This window comes from Mustela nivalis (genome assembly GCF_964662115.1).
Source record: "Mustela nivalis genome assembly, chromosome: 6".
Taxonomy (NCBI): domain Eukaryota; kingdom Metazoa; phylum Chordata; class Mammalia; order Carnivora; family Mustelidae; genus Mustela; species Mustela nivalis.
Genome location: NC_139025.1, coordinates 9,740,255 through 9,757,032, shown reverse-complemented (window position 1 = coordinate 9,757,032; position 16,778 = coordinate 9,740,255). Strand labels below are relative to the sequence as shown.

The 16,778-nt window shown below is 48.1% G+C and overlaps 1 protein-coding gene and 1 long non-coding RNA gene across 5 annotated transcripts; one reads left to right on the top strand and one right to left on the bottom strand.

The window, feature by feature from the left end:
• Positions 1 to 276: 276 nt before the first annotated feature.
• On the bottom strand, positions 277 to 5,506 carry LOC309866051. Of its 4 annotated transcripts, none has more exons than XR_014312392.1 (4): positions 5,016 to 5,506; positions 3,580 to 3,750; positions 3,251 to 3,473; positions 277 to 2,080 (listed from the first exon to the last, which is right to left on the bottom strand). It is a non-coding gene; the product is annotated as an uncharacterized lncRNA (long non-coding RNA). The 4 variants fall into 4 exon arrangements; XR_014312393.1 differs by having other exon boundaries at positions 3,251 to 3,465; XR_014312394.1 differs by lacking the exon at positions 277 to 2,080 and adding an exon at positions 2,541 to 2,761.
• A 56-nt stretch (positions 5,507 to 5,562) lies between these two features.
• GLRX5 (glutaredoxin 5) lies at positions 5,563 to 15,252 on the top strand. The gene is made up of 2 exons (XM_082733252.1): positions 5,563 to 5,892; positions 14,608 to 15,252. Exons 1-2 carry the CDS (start codon positions 5,598 to 5,600, stop codon positions 14,784 to 14,786), a joined length of 474 nt encoding a protein of 157 aa, XP_082589378.1. The 5' UTR covers positions 5,563 to 5,597; the 3' UTR covers positions 14,787 to 15,252.
• The last annotated feature ends 1,526 nt before the right edge of the window (positions 15,253 to 16,778 follow it).

Genomic DNA, 16,778 nt, shown 5'->3' with positions numbered 1-16,778 from the left:
TCAAGAGTATTTATGGCCTTGGAAATACATCTTAGCAATCATTCAAAAGAAAACAATGAAGCTTTTCTAAATGTTCCTCTGGCTGCAAACCCTGGGTGATCATCAGAGGAAGACCTTCTGCGAACAGATAAATCTCATAACAGGTTTGACACGCAACACTGGCTGCTTGCTTTTCACACCCTAGGGTCCAGGGACCTTCTCAGAAGCTGCTGGAATAGAGTAACAGTTTGTGCTCTGGAAACTACCTCCTGGCAAACAAACAAACAACACCCCACATAATGCAAAACATAAAAATTTCATTAAACAGACAGTTGAGGAAATCTCAACAATCATTCTATCACTTCTAATGAAGTCTTCACATGGTTCCTGATTACCATTTATTTCTTAGTATTACCTTTGAGGAGGTTATGATTTGGGTTCTTTTCCTCTGAATAAAATGAAGTTTTCAATAAAGCATAGTGCAGCCCATGCCTGATTTTAAAAGCCTACAGCAGAGTTCAGGCCTGTAGAAAAGCAGCATGGGGACCAAGGACCACAAAACTTCCAAAGTGAAAAGCTATGTTGATCCCTACCCCCTGCCAAAGGATTTTTGGACTGAAATTGTGGCCATTTTAGTTTCACAGAGTCTACAAATCACATCTGTATCTCCCAGATACACATGCGGCAAAGATAATTCAGGAATATTTGACTTTCTTCAGGGCTTGCTGATGATACTATGATTCAGCAAGGGAAAAAAAAAGTGCTTTGAAGGCAACAAAACACATAGAGGAACCCAAAGGGCTCTAGTCTGCCAAAAAAGATGTTATAAACAAATGCTGGAGAGAACATAATTTGGGAACCACTGGAGTTAAATGAAGGGTTCAAGGAAGTTCATGTACAAGAATACATGCTATGCCGTACATGCAAGAAAAAGATGGTATTATCTGGGGGGTAACTGTTTGGGAGCAGCATGGAGTACAAATACCTTTCCTAAAACCCTGCAGCCCTCATAGAAAGACATCTTGGAATAGACAAAACCTTTTGCAGACGTCACAAACACAATTTTCCCAAACCCCGGGAGGGAAAGATAGGAGGGGTGGAAAATCTCCAAGAGAAGGAACTTTTAAGTCTAAGCGATGTCAGCCCTAGAACCCAGGCCTCACACATCTGCCGTCCAAATCCCAGGACAGAATCGGGGGGCTGCTGTGGCACCCAGGCTTCTCAGAAATGCTGCTTCAAAGAATCCGCTTCCTCCTGGTTCTCCCAAGGTCTGTTCTAAACTCAGCGAACCCAATTCACAGCACACCATGTTTCTCTTTTCACCCAGACGAAGAGAGCTGGACCAATGGAAGGGGGCCCTAATGAGGCCAGCCTTCCTGTCTCTAGGCGGAGACCCCAGCCGTGGGACAGAGATTAGCACGACTGAAGCCACTCCCATGGCCAGAGCAGGGTTTATAAAACCAGCTGTCTGGTCAGATAGAGGGAGTGAGCACCGAAAAGGCATTTCTATCTTGGCACGAGGGATTGGCAAAAATACTCTCAAAAGGCTGGGCATTGCCTGGGTTTCTCACACGTTTCACTATTCTTAGGGGGAGCTGGGGAATCGAGCTAATTCCATGACTGTGGTGATGCTATAAAGTTACTGGATAATAGCCAAACACGCCGAGAAAGGGTTCAGGTTCCAGCTCATGTCTGTGGAACTGTGGATCTCAAATGCTATTTTAACTCAGGAATGTTGGGTGGTTCAACCCCCTGTGGAGTCCAAGCAGCCACTTCTCTCTTAAAATGACTCTTCTAGAATGCTCCCGCTGGCTTGGGCCGCCCATGTCTGTAGCACATGTGCTAGGCACAGAAACACACCCTCTTCGCAGGAATGAAGCAGGGACTGTAATACTGAGGTCAGCGTACAGACACAAATAATGCTGGGTGTTCAAATAATGGGTCGTCTTAGGCTCAACAACCTTGACTCTTCATTGAGGGCTGTTACATAGAAGAAATGAGCTCACATTTGTAAGCTTTTTAACCATAGGTTTCATGGTGAATTTGCCTTCGGAGGGGTGGGTAGAAAGGAGAGATTCTTCCAAATATAGTAAAACATTATCTATAAATAAGCACAGGGAGAAAAACATTTTAGGATGCTTGAGTCAGCATGTTTATACACAGCATGGTTATTGAGTTTGCGGTCTAATTACACTTTGTGACCCAAATCCCAGGATTCAGCTAAGTTCCTGTGTTCTTCCCACCCGCAGCTTCTCACTAATGTCCAGGTGGGAGACCCACAAACTGATAGAGATTACTGACTTATGTGTTCAAAACACCCAAATACTTGGGAGTGTAAGTGCAGATCTCTGACAACTGCTTAAGAGGTCCATTTTTATCATGTTTTCATTACAGAATCTTTTTCTCTTTTAATCCTGGCATAGTAACTTAGTGTTATATTAGGGTCAGGTATGCAATATACTGATTCAGTCATAATAAAAATTCTAAAGAGAATCCTCAAAACTGAAATGCCAAATTATACATAAGAGTTTGATGCTTTGAGAGAATTATTTTGAACACCATTTTTTTCCACTTCTTTATTTATTTATAAGATTTTATTTATTTATTTAGAGTGTGATGAGCAGGGGGAGGGGCAGAGAGAGAATCTCCAGCAGATTTCCGTGGAGCGGGACAGAGGTCTTGGTCTGGTGACCCTGAGCTCAGGACCCCCACGGAAATCAAGAGTCGGATGCCACCCACGTGCTTTCAATCACCATGTCTGATGCCAATACTCCGAGGGTGGCTTTGAGATTAAAGGCAGAAAGGAATGTGTTCAACATACATAGTATTTTATATTTGTGGATGCTTTAGTAAAAACTTAAAATTTAGGGGGCGCCTGGGTGGCTCAGTGGGTTAAAGCCTCTGCCTTCCGCTCAGGTCATGATCCCAGGGTCCTGGGATCAAGCCCCATATCGGGCTCTCTGCTCAGCGGGGAGCCTGCTTCCTCCTCTCTCTTAGCCTGCCTCTCTGCCTACTTGTGATCTCTGTCAAATAAATAAATAAAATCTTTAAAAACAAAACAAAACAAAACAAAACAAAACAAAAAAAGCCCTTAAAATGTAGGTCTACAGTTTTCATGTCTTTGGTTTAGCTACCTGATTTGTCCTCCTGCCTTTGATCTTGCCATCAACGCTGCCCACTGAGCTTCCTGAAGGGGCACAGACATGCTTTCCCATATCCTAAGGTTTCACTCATGTTCTTGGGCTCTACGGCACACAGGAAGTCAACTTACTGTAGGTTTGAAGAACACAGGCTCTGTACTGTTCCTGCTCCAGGTTTACTTGTAACCTTTAACAGCAGCTCTGTTCGCCATTGAATAAATAATGTGTGATAACTAAGAAAGACAACTATGCTTCCAAGGCACTGTTACACACCAGGGGAAGGGACAGTTTACTCCCTGTCGCTGGCCCACGACTCTGCCTTCGGGAAGTCTGCGAGCTCTTCTCTCTATTCCACTCAATACAGAAACAGATCAGTTTAGAGCAGGAAACGAACAGTTTGAGATTTTCAGGGATTATCAACATTTATTTAAAAAAACCAAACAAACACACCCAAAATTACTACAACATAAGCCTGAGAACAAGTGAGGTGATTTGGGAAGTAATCTCTTCTCTAACGTGAGTGCCCCAGGCCAGGTCTTCTGCAACTAGGCCTGGGCTTCAGCACCCCCATACTTCCTACACATTCCTGTTCAGGACACTTGTTCCTCTGATTTACCTGGAATCCATGAATCTGGGGGGAGAAAAAAAAAACATTCTGTAAGGAGCTGATTAATTTTGGGTCCCCCATGAGAAAACAATCACACATCCACAACATCAATGAGGCTGAAATAAACAAGTCACTGAGGAGCACTTCTGAGTAGCATCTTGAATTTATTCCCTGTTACTAAGGTTCAACTTTCATGCTGAATGAGTATCTCCAAGAGTACTTGCTAACAGCACTCCGGCTCATTTTCTGGTTTTAAATTTGAGAACCTCCAAAACAGAAGCAGGTCACCTTCAGCAACAACTAAAAAAAAAAAAAATTTTTTTTTTTTAAAAATTTAAGTAATTTGTAGCAGTACTTAGTGTCCAACAGAAACCACTCCGTCTGTTAAACAATATCTCGACTGCGAGGCTTCTCTTACTGTCGGTGGATAGATAAGGACACGGCAGAGTCATTATCACCGTGGCAACAGTACCCAGGACTATCCGAGGAAAATTGCACATAGAACCGCTGGCCCTTGAGCAGTCATGCCTCAGCTTCCTCCGGAGTATGCTTTCTCTGCAGGTCTGGTGTGCCCCAGGGTACCACCAACCCTGCGCGGCTCCAAGACCACAGATGGTGCGCGGGTTTCGCCGGAGTCCCGGGCTTCCGGAACCCCTCATTCCACCAGCAGGCACACGTGCCTCGTCCCAACCACCGCTGTCCGCGGTGAGGATGCGGCAGTGAGTTCACTGCAGTGCCTGGGAGGGAAATCAGTAAGCCAGAGAATGAAGGCATGCCCAGGGGCCATGCGTACAACGGGGAACCGAGGAAGCAGCGAGCCCTCTTCTGCACCCGCTTCGCAGTCCCGCCGCTGACTACCGGCTCCGGGCATCCCGCGCTGGCACCGTGCCCGGCGCGCAGCAGCCGCCCAGGAAACCTCTGTCCCGCGAACCAACTCCCTCCTAGCACCCCGTTCAACAAAGCTTTCCTGGGCCTTAGGCTCCAAGGACTTAAGAGGCCTGCAAAGCCCACGAAGCCACATACCCGGAGGGGATCACGCACACGAGGGCACCTCACACACTTTCAAGATAATAGTTCTTCTGGAGAAATAACCGTGCGGTGGAGACGGGAGCCCTGGGGCCGGGTGTGGGCCTCTGCTGCCACGCGGGCTGCGGGGCCGACGGCCGGCGGGGACACGCGGCCCCCGCCTTGACCCGGGAGTCGCGGCCGCGAGAACCTGGCCCCGGCCCGTCCCCACCACGAACGGCCGCTTTCGGCCACGGCCTTACGGAGGCACCGGGATCGCTCACCTAGGCTGGGAAAGGCGGACCGGACCGGCTCCAGCCCCGTCGCCATCCCAGACGCTGGAACCAGCCGCCCGGCTACCGCGTTGCCACGGCAACTCAACTACCGCCTACACCGGAACCGGAATCACCGCCTGGATGTGACCCCTTCCCGGCGTTCCCCGGATCGCCGAAACCCGCCCACTGCCTTCCCTAGTCATCCGGGAGTATCCCAGCAGGCCCATCTACCGTCGGAGGAAGTCGTCTTCCCCCTGGTTTCGCCTCTCCTTGCCTCGGAGCGTGACGCTGATGGACATTCACTCTCTCCAATCAACTGACAAAGCGACAGGCAGCGACTAATAGGAAGGCCGTAGGGTGCGGCTCTGCGTTAAGGACGGCCTCCAATCTGTAGGGGGCCGGCCGAGCCACATGATTGGTAGAATCGAGTAAAGTGCGGGCTAGCATTTTCCAATCATGTGGAGCAGCTCGGAGCCGGCCCAATGAGATCCTCCGGGGGGCGGGCCGGGCTGCCGCGGGCCGGGGAAAGGGGGGGGGGCGGGGGGCGAGCCGAGGGCCCGGGCCGTCGAGGGCTCCGGCTAGCGTGTGGGGATGAGTGGGTCCCTGGGCCGGGTGGCGGCGGCTCTGCTCCGCTCGGGGCGCGGCGCGGGCGGCGGCGGCCTGCGGGGCCCTGGCGTGCGGGCGGCGGGCTCGGGCGGCGGCGGGAGCGGCTCGGCGGAGCAACTGGACGCGCTGGTGAAGAAGGACAAGGTGGTGGTCTTCCTCAAGGGGACCCCGGAGCAGCCCCAGTGCGGCTTCAGCAACGCGGTGGTGCAGATCCTCCGGCTGCACGGCGTCCGCGACTACGCGGCCTACAACGTGCTGGACGACCCCCAGCTCCGGCAAGGTCAGGGTCCGCCGGGTGGGGGGCGACGGGCCGAGGCCGCTCGGCGGGGCGGGGCTGGGCGGCGCGGGCTCAGTCTGGGGGCTCGAGGGGGGTCGGGGCACCGGCTCCTGCGCTGTGTCCGGGGTCGGGTAGGGGCATCGTTGACTTGAAGTGGGTCTTGAGGATCCGGGCATCTGGTACTCTTGTCAGCTTGGACACTGGGGAAGTTCTAGCGGTTCCGCGGTCCCCACGCGGAGCCGAGAGAGGCCTTTTGGGGCCCGATCGCTCAGGCTCGGTCCGAGGAGAGTGGTGGGGAAAGCGGGGCCTGGAGGGATCCTGTAGGAACCACTAGAAGGCAGGCACTTTGGGGGACACGTTGAGTGAGTCGGCCTGTCTCTTGGTGCTGTTGATGGTAGAGGCAGGGCCGGAGCTGCCCTTGTCAGAGGCGGTGGGGTCAGAGGCTAGCCTTGTGCCTCAGGGCTGCGGGTGTCAGGAGCTATCCTGTGTTGCTACAAGGAGCGGGTAGACACAGCTTTTGGACTCGTGTTCGTTGGGATCACTTGGTGTGGAAGGAAAAGGCATGGACTTTATTTTTAGATCCTTGAGGCCAGGGAGGGATTTGTGGGGGTCTAGGGCTTGGAGAGAGAGGCCTGTGCCGAGAGGGATGAGGAATGACCCTTGGGCCCCAGCTAACTCCAGCGTGGATCTCAGGGAACCTGGGGCCAATCAGGGTGTGTGGCCAGATGGCAACAGGTCCCTGACAGCTAATAGAACCTTTTCTGTGGAACACCGGAACACCGTGCCAGGAGCCTTGTAAGTATCTCAGTGGGGGGGGGAGGACGGGCCAGTGGAGGACATAGATCTCCTTGGCCAGGGCCCTTGGTCAGAGTTGGTGGAGAAATGGGGAGGCGGTGCCTGCGCTTCCTGGAGGGTGGCTTAGTATCCTGCATTCCAGTTAGAGACCTCCAGTAGGGGTCCTGGCATCTCTCTGAGCCCTGCTGTTCTTTAGTTACAGAGTTCTGAAAACAGTTTTACCGAGCACCAGGTTCCCTCTTCTTCTACACGCAGAATTCTAGAGTTTGTTATTATGTACTTAGGACTGTTATTCTGCAGTTGAAATGATCAGTCCTAGTCCTCCCTCCTTGACCAGACAGGCTGGTGTGGAGGTCAGACTTGGGGCTTGGAATCCTGCCGCAGCCAGTCAGCTGGGCAACCCTAAGCAGGTCCCATTACTGCATTTTTTTCGGTAATGGGACGATAATGAAACCAAACTTGACAAAGGTTTGATGAGGAAAAATAGAGAAAGTAAATCTTTTTAGAAAGTGCCCATCATTTTATCCGGAACACAGAAGGGACCCACTCAGCAGGAGGTATTTTATCATTGGGACTTAATGGTTCTCAGAGGAAGTATATTTTCCGCAGATTAATTCCTGGAAAATCTCGGTTTGGATGGGTGGAAACTAGGAGGACGGAAGGCAGGTTACCATGACCTGCTCTGTGTGATGTTACCCTGTAGGAGCCTCGTGGTCCTTGTTAGTTTGGCTGCTGGAGTGTCACTGGCTGCTCGCTGCTGCTCAGGGCACTGGCGCCCAGGCCTTGGGCTGTGTTTTTCGTACAAGGTGGGGGGGTGGGGGATGGCCGCAGTCTTCACCCAGCGGTGGCTGCTCTGCTTCGAAGATAAGAGAGGAGAAACTACTCTGCAGTCTTTCAGCAGGGACCTTGCCACGGGGCAGGCTAGGAGGGCTGTTAATAAAAAGTCATGTCATTGATAGCTTGCTTAGTATAAGGTTTTGAGGGTCTTTGGTTTGTGGTTTCTATTCTGTTTATTTTTATCTTTTGTAAATTTATTTATTTATTTATTTAAGAGAGGGAACGCAGAGGGGAGGGACAGGGGAAATTAGAACTTGAAGGGTTTTTCGGGGGACACAATTCAACTCATAACACCAGTCTTTTTAAAGATTTATTTATTTATTTATGAGAGAGAGAGCGCGAGCGCGTGCAGGAGCGTGCATGTGCAGTGAGGAGGGGGCAGAGAGAGCGGGGGAGAGAGAATTCTCAAGTAGACCCCCCCCATCTGAGTGAGCAGCCACACTCAGGGCTCGATCCCTGAGATCGCGACCTGAGCAGTTGGTCAACCGACGGAGCCACCCAGGTGCCCTGTGTTTCCCGTTTCGCCTAACTGGAGATGGGGTGTCCTGGAGTGTAGGAAGAAAGTAGGAGCAGAAGTAAGCAGGTTTACACGTAGCGCTGAGGTTCCCGTCTCGTATTTCAGGCTCACATGCCGGTGTTCAAGCAACAGCAACAAAAATTTAGCCCTTAAATTTTTTGAGCGTTGAGTTTCATCATTTTTATTCCTAGTTTGTTTCATACCAGATTATTATCTTGGTCAATAAATGTGTTGCGTATATATTGGACATTAACACACACCTCTTTCGTGGCTTGGAACAATAAGCGTGCATGCCAGTACTAACCCTCAGACTGGGGCAGGGTGATGTGAGCTCGTTCCCGCGGTGTGGATGAGTTTAGTCAGGGTAAGACTCGCTAAAAACACAAACACTCTTCATCTCTTTGCTCCCTGCACCCTTGAGTTTTACAGAGAGAAGCTGACAGGCTGTCTGATGCTTGCTTTTGCTAGCCACAGATACATCTGTGCACCTTTCCCAGAGCCAAGGTCACTGCTTGTAACTAGAGGGGCTCCTGCAAAACTGCCTTGCCTTTTCTCTTGTGCCAGAGCTTTACAAAGGGCCCAGAGCCCAGGGAACACCCGCAGAAGCTGTCTTCCTGCTCTGGGGGCCGGGTCCCTGAAGTGTGATGCGGAGACAGCTTGGCCGGTGACCCAGGGAGCAGAGACGAGTGTGAGGTCTTCCTCAGGTCTTTTCTTTCTCCAGCTGACCTGGAAGAACACAGAAGGTGGCCACAGAGGGACCAGGTCCCGTGGACAGGTGTCAGCATACCCTAATCCTGGTCTAACAAAGAATCTCTTTCATTTCCTGTTGTAAACCTGACATGCTCATTGAAGAAACTTGGAAACGCTGAAGGCAATAAAGGGAAATTACCTGTAATTCTATATCCACCATTATTAACATTTGGATCTAGTTTCTAATCTTTCATTTTTTAAAACTGCATTTGAGATCAGGCATTTCTGGGCATAGTATTTTGCCCTCACGAAAGGAGGGAACTTGTCTTATGCCACTGCCTGAGGACCCTGTATATTGCTTATGCAGAGCAAGCTTTCAGTGATTCCTTTTTTAAAGCTTTAATTTATTAAAAAAAAAAAAAGCTTTTATTTATTTATGTTGAGAGGGAGGGAGCGCTCGTGCGCATGTGCATGAGTAGGGGGAGGGGCAGAGGGAAAGAGAATCCTAAGCAGGTTCCTTGCTCAGCGCAGAGTCTGATGCAGGGCTTGATCCCAGGACCCCGAGATGTTGACCTGAGCTGAAACCAAGAGTCAGACACTTAACCAGTGGGACGTTTAACTGACTGAGTCACGCAGATGCCCCTCAGTGAATGTTTTAATGAATAAGTAAATCCTTCTTTTATATATACCTCTTTTAAACTCTGTCCCATGCTCTTAAAAACATAAACACTGTGAAATTTCTGCCTGTTCACATCATCTGTAGAATGAATAGCCATTATCCTATTGTCGACTGTTTAAGTATTTGAAACTATGCTGAGCATCAGGGAGTTTAAGCAACAGAAACAAATCTGTGACACTGGCAAATGTTAGAAGTCACATTAACAAGTGGTGTTTCTGGGCTCGTGTGGCAGATGTGTCATACACCACAAATGAGAGTATAAAAAGGAACCAGCACATCGGAGGAGTCACTGTCAGTACCGGGTCAAGTTGAAGGTGAACATGGCTGAAGACCCAGCTGCTTCACTCCTGGGCACACAGTCTGGAGTGGGGCTTGACAGACTTCCTTTGTAAAGGGCCAGAGAGGAAATACTTCAGTCTGTGTGGACCGCACAGTCTCCATGGCACGGATTCTGCTCTGCTATGGTGGCATGAAAGCGATTGTAACAGTACCTGACAGGTGGGTGTGGCCGAGTCCCAATAAAACTTTATTTAAAAAAATAGGAAGTGGACCACAGACGGCCCAAACGCCATAGTTTGCCACCCTTTTCTCCAGAGAGGAAGCCCCTGCGTTTGAGTTAGAAGACAGATAAAAGGATATTCATTGACATGTTGCTTGGAATAAAGAAAAATTAGCAAGAAGGGGTCTTGGTCTCTTAGCAGACTGGAAAAACAAACTGAGGTGTAAAGCCGCATGGTGGGAAACGAAATTGTGGCTAAAACAAGCTGGATCTAGATGTTCTCCATGTGACTGTGTCCCAGAGAATGCAGTGTTTAGTCATGAGGTAAATTGCAAAAAAAGTAACCATGGCACAATGCCGTTTGTGTTAAAGGTGTGAGACGGTCCCCCGTGTCCTGGATACACGTGCAGTGTGAGTGTGGTTCGTGGGCAAGGGTGACTTGCAGCCACAGGCCAGAGGCCATCTCTGTTGGTGTAGAACCCGGCCTTCGGACTCGTAGAAACCTGGGCGGAAATCCAGGCTCCACCACTTGCCAGCGCCGTGACTTTGGTCCGATAACCTCCCTGAGCCTTGGTTTCTTCATCTGTAAAACAGAGAAAATTATGCAGTCCCTGTCGGATTTTTGCAAAGGTTAAGTGAGGCTATGTGTGTAAAATTCTTAGAGAGTATGAAATTCAGTAACCTTTAGCTCAGCACAGGGGTGTTCTCGTGCCGCCTGGCTGCAGGATTGGGATTTGTTTCTGCCTTCGTCCCCATTGCGTGCATTTCTCAGAGGAGCGGGACGGAAGGATGGCGTACGGGACATCACGGTGGACAGAATCTGCGCTGGTGCCTGGAATTGGGGGAGTTTAACCCCATCACCAGTTAGACCTCATCTCATCTTCGCGGTAAATCCGGAAGTAGTTCTTCCCACTTCACAGGCAGGGAAACTGAGGCGAAGAGAGTAGCAGATTGATCTGACACTGCATTCATTTACAGGCTGGCAGGCCACAGCCCGCTGACTCTGTTCTCTCTGGCACTGGCCCCTGGCGGGTCTGCCTCTCCCTTACTCTTAGCTCAGATAATCTCCTGTGGTGCTGTCTTTCTCTCTAGGAAGCCAGAGGAGGCCCTGTGACGTGCCCGAGGCAGAGTTGATCTGCATCAGGTTCCCGAGCTGCTCCTCCGGTGAAAATCTTCCAGGGAAAAAGGAGAACCGTAATTGTGGTGCTCCTGTCCTTTGTTGTCCAAACTGGGAACAAAATCTAATATTCTGAAACATGATGCATTTTGAAAAATCCCTTTTGAAAGCTCTGGAAGGGAACTTTCTAATACCCGTATTTTTCCCTGCACTCTGGTTGGATCCTCTGGAATATTCATTTTTTTAGTGAGGCAGTAGGTACCTGTAGAACTGATTTTATAAGACCGCCTCCTTCCTTACTCCCAATTTCTAGTGTCACCCCGTTATATAACTTTGCAGTCAATATTTTTTGTTCCAAATTGAATCGTCACTTGTTATCTGTAAAATATGATTACCATTAAAATCCATTCTTGGATACGATTTCCTAAATTTTCAGAGTTTCTCTCTCTGATTCTGAGTTATTTGGAGTGAAATTTGGAAGAGCTGTCATTGTATGTTACAGTTCTTGAAAATGAAAAAGCAAGAGAAGTTAGCCATGTTTAAACGATTACATATGAATTGATGGGATTCATTTTTCATTTTCAACTTAGGAACAGTGGTCTTTTATTCTTGGAAGTTACTTGCTTTGTGCTATAGGAATCACTTGAATATTTCTTTAAATATTCAAACCTGTAATCAGACCTTTAAAAATAGAAAATAGTATATTTTCAAGATGCCAGAGCTCTTTGCCTTGATATCAGCTGCCTATAACGCTTGTTCCCCTAAAACCAAAGAAGCAGGGGCACTGGGGTGGCTCAGTGGTTTAAAGCCTCTGCCTCCGGCTCAGGTCATGGTCTCAAGGTCCTGGGATCGAGCCCCACATCGGGCTCTCTGCTCAGCGGGGAGCCTGCTTCTCCCTCTCTCTCTGCCTGCCCCTCTGCCTGCTTGTGATCTCTGCCTGTCAAATAAATAAATTTAAAAATATAAAAATAAAAATAAAACCAAAGAAGCAGGGAAGTTTAATTTGATAAACTATCTGCTAGTTGGCACCTTAGCCACTGTCACATGCCATCGTGGGCTCTGAGGCCAGGTTCTCCTGAGTTCTTGAAATACAAATTATTAGGCAAGAGAGCATGGCCCTAGGATCTGGAAGGTGTCTGTCTCCCTCGCACATGGCTGTGTTGTGTCCCATGTTCAGGTTGATTGGAAAGCCTACTTGTTTGGTAGTTTTAATGGTGACCGTTGATTCCGGTGACGTGTCCTCTTCCCTCTAGTCTGGACATGTGATCTGTAGTGATGTGCTGCCTAAATGAACGAGACAAGCCTAAAGCTTTGAGTGAGTGTGGGACTGTAAACATGATTGATGAGAGCAAAGTATTCAACTTTGCAGAGATTTTAAAAAACGACTTTTTAGGATTGGATGTATGTGGTTGGAGTGAACCTCAGATGGCAAATTTATTTTCATTTTTGGTGTGTCTCATAAATTTGCTGTGTTTCCTTTAAGCAGTCACTGAAAGAATCATATTCGTTGTCTTGGAAGGCTTAACACAACGTATTACTAATTGGAAAAGATCCAGATAGAAAATCATGCACATAAAGGGTTTATACACACAATATAGAAGATATTTAAGAAAGTTTCCAAGAATTATGACTTCTATGCTGAGTCATCTGTGTTGCACCAAATATCAGAATTCAAGATAAAAACTTGAATTCATTGAGAAATTCTAGTAAATCTAGGTATTTGGTACTAAAACGGCATTCTAATGGTTAATGGAATTTTCCCTTTTTTAGTAACCCCCGTACCTCTAGCTGATTTATTTATTTATTTTTAAAGACATCCAAAGTGGCTTAGAAGTGTCCTTTTCTGGAGGTGTAGTGTACAGCATGATGACTGTAGTTACTAATACTGTATTGCACATTTGAAAGTTTTTGAGAAACTAGATCTCAAAAGTTCTCATCACAGGAGGAGATCTTTGTAACTGCCTATGGTCACGGTTGGTAACAAGATTTACTGTGCTGATCAGTTTGTAATATATACAAATATCAAGTCGTCATGTTGTAGACCTGAAATGTTACGATGTCATATGTCAATTACACCTCAAAAAAAAAAAAAAAAAGTTAAAAAAGCAGTACGTTTTTTGGGCCCTATGATATTGTAACCCTTTCTCCGTAGAGGAAGTCTGGAGGAGAAAGATAAAGCCCTCTGTGGGGGGCCTTCTCTGGTGCTCTGTTTAGAGCAAAGTCACTATTTCTTTTAAGAAGGTAGTGACTTTTAAAAGAGAAGAAAACATTATTATCCTAGGACTTGTGATATGAGTCAAATGGCTGATTCTATTTGGAAAACCAGTGATCATAAGTGATAGGATATCAAAGACCAGTTTTGGTATTTTTAGTTTATTTACACAAAAACCACCAATTGAATGATTTTTAATATGCGTAGTGTTGTATTTTGTTTGAAGAATCTTTTGACTTTTCTGTTTTATTTTGTCTGCTCATTTTGCCCTTTTAAAAATACCTTCCTATCTATAGAAGTATAAAAATAGCAACTGTGGTCTATAGCGGTTAATTCTCCTACACCATGCTTTTGCTCAGCCTCTCTTTATAGCACCAACACAGGTGTTTTATGGATGGATGGATTTTTAAAAGCATATCTCATCTGTAGGAAGGAGGTAGAAGAACACGAAGAAAGAGTAATCTTTTGTCTTAAGCCTGAAGCCACATTTTACTTCCTTATCAGCCTTATGGTCTGGAACTAAACAGAGTGGTCGCCCGGTTGGGGGTTCTAGGAGGTGCCACATCTCTGTGTGTCCTCACAACTGTTCGCACGGTTCTTGAGGTTGTTGTCTTTGAGGACGGGGTGGGGGGGGTCTCTCTCACCCCGTGGCCCAGGACATGGGCATTAGCCGGGCTTTGGGCCTTTCCTTGCTTTGACTCAGTGACTGTGAATTCTGGGCCGAGCCCCATCAGCCTGCCCCACGGAGAGCCCGTCCGAGGGGTTGAAGAGGGTGAAGGCTGCAGGCCGCCCTAGGAAAGAGATTGTTCTTTGGGCAAAAGGATTATGAAAAATAAAAATATTATTAAAAATAAAACCCAGTGATGCAGCATCTTGGTTCCCCAACCCAGACGGGTACAAGAAGCCTGAGTGAGGCCCGCCTCGCTTGGCAGACTTCCCGGGATGGACCCACATTAGATGGTCTATTTGGAAAGGAAGTCATAGCGCTGAAGTTTTGTTGCACGGAATCCCTGACTGCAGAGGAAGGGGGACCAGGGCATCCACCCGTCGGGTTCTCTGCCCTCGGTCCCTGTTCACTGTCTGTCCTCTGTCCGGGAAGAGCCTCACTTCCCCGATGCTCAGGAGAACGGTGCGAGGTGGGGGTGGAAACTGGCAGACAGTTGAGTGACTTGGGGCGACCTCACAGTTGGTGATCGGAAACGGTAGGGTTTACATAGCGGTCCGGTTTTCACTAAAGCTCCCACTCCGTGGCCGACATATGGTTCCCCGAGGATGGGAGGGGACGCGGTGGGGGACCCGGGAGGAAACGGATTGCCCCATGCACAGTTCAGCTCCGAGTACCTAAGTGACGCCTGAGTGTTCTTCCCCGCAGGCATTAAGGACTACTCCAACTGGCCCACCATCCCGCAGGTGTACCTCGACGGCGAGTTCGTGGGCGGCTGTGACATCCTCCTGCAGATGCACCAAAATGGGGACCTGGTGGAGGAACTGAAAAAGCTGGGGATCCGCTCGGCCCTTTTGGATGAAAAGAAAGACCAAGACTCAAAGTGAGGGCGGCCCGGGGCCTCCCCGCGCGGCAGGGGGCTGTGGGCGCTGAGAGCCGCTGCCAGCAAAGCCTTACCGAGTCTGCTGTTCACTCTCTGGATGGCCGCTGCTTGCACGGGACCCCATGCTTGTCAGCCGTCGGGGGGTTTTGTTGTGTCTGGGGTTTGGGCTGCGAATATTCGATTGTGAACATAATTATAACCACTGCACTATAATAATTCACTGTTGTATTATGATATTGTTGTCAGCAAAATCTGTTCTCATATCGTCATCTGCTCTTTGCGTGATTCAGAAGTAAAACCAGGAGTTTTTAAATCATCATTATTCATGAATCCTCTGCAAATGTGTCAGTCGGCAAAGATAATACCCACCCCCCAATTTTTTGTAGCTTCTTCTGTTAAGAAAAATGATGGCCAAGGAAGAAGATGTGGGAGCTGGGGTGCTGTTTTTTAAAAATAAACTGTCAACTGAGGGATACCGTGTGCGAGTTGTTAATTCTGAGTGGCGGTAAGTCGGTCCCTCAGTCTCCTCCGGCTGCTGTGACAGAATACCACGGACTGGCTGGCTTGTAAACAACACGTGTTTACTTCTTCAAGTTCTGGACGTCAGAAGTCCAAGCTCAAGGCTCCAGCAGATTAGGTCTCCGGCGAGGGCTGTGCCTGCCTGGTTCGTAGGCTCCTCTTCTCCCTGTGTCCTCGCGAGGAAGCTCTCTGGGCTCCTCTTAGAAGGGCGCAGATCCCATTCCCATCCGTCCTCATCTGCTTACTCCCAAAGACCCCCCAAACCACCACTCTGGGGGTTAGGTGTCAGCACAGGAATGTTGAGGGCACACAGACCTTCAGTCTACAGCAACTAAGGATGTTTAATGCCCGTGACCTTCTCTTTCTAGAAAGCAAGAGTGATTCTTACACTCTTCCATTAAATTTGACATAGAAATTGCCATCAGACTATGGTCTCATTTCTCGAGGGGAGGTAAGTGTTGTCAACACTGAGTGCTGTTGACGGTGCAGTTGGAGGCCTGGGTGTCATGCCCAGAAGTGAGGTGGCTGAGGCTAGGGGAGGTAACCCTGCTCACCCACTTTAGAGGGCTGGTGCTTGGCAAGCCACACTGCCGTCAGCTGGGGAGAAGTCACTGGCAGGCCTCCAAAGAGGAATCCACACAGCATTTTCTCTCTTAAGAAATACAGTGTATGATACTGTGTAGAGAAAACCCTAAAGACCACCAAAAGACTTCTAGAACTGACAAAGGAATTCAGTAAGGTCTCAGGATACAAAATCTGTTGCAATAATGAAGCAGCAGAAAGAGAAGTTAAGAAAACAGGCACCTGGCTGGCTCAGTGGATTAAGCCGCTGCCTTCGGCTCGGGTCATGATCTCAGGGTCCTGAGATCGAGCCCCGCATTGGACTCTGTGCTCAGCAGGGAGTCTGCTTCCCCCTCTCTCTGCCTGCCTCTTCTGCCTGCTGGTGATCTCTCTGTCAAATAAAAAAAAAAAAAAAGAAAAAGGAAAAAAAACCAGTCCCATTTATACTTGCACCAAAAATAAAGTACCTAGGAGTAACACTTAAGCAGGTAGGTGAAAGATACGTACTCTGAAAACTCTGAGATTTTGATGAAAGAAATTGAAGACCTCACAAAGAAATGGAAAGACAAAAACAAATACTGTTAACATGCCCATGCTACCCAAAGCAACCTATAAATTTAATGCAATCCCTATCAAAGTACCAGTAGCAATTTCCACAGATTTAGAACAAATAGTCCTAAATCTGTATGGAACCATGAAGACCCCAACTAACCAAAGCGATCTTGAAAAAGAAAAAAAAAACAAAAACTGGAGATATCACAATTGCAGATTTCAAGTTATATTACAAAGCTGTAGGCAATGACAGTATGCCACTGGAATAAAAATAGAGATCAATGGAACAGAATAGGAAACCAAGAAACTCACAATCATATGGTCAATTAATATACAAGAAAGCAGTTAAGAATGTGCAATGGGA

Bases quoted from the DNA above. Each gene is read 5' to 3' on its own strand.
- GLRX5 (XM_082733252.1), top strand. From the start codon at position 5,598: ATGAGTGGGTCCCTGGGCCGGGTGGCGGCGGCTCTGCTCCGCTCGGGG. The intron at 5,893-14,607 runs GTCAGGGTCCGC...TCTTCCCCGCAG, and splicing joins CGACCCCCAGCTCCGGCAAG to GCATTAAGGACTACTCCAAC.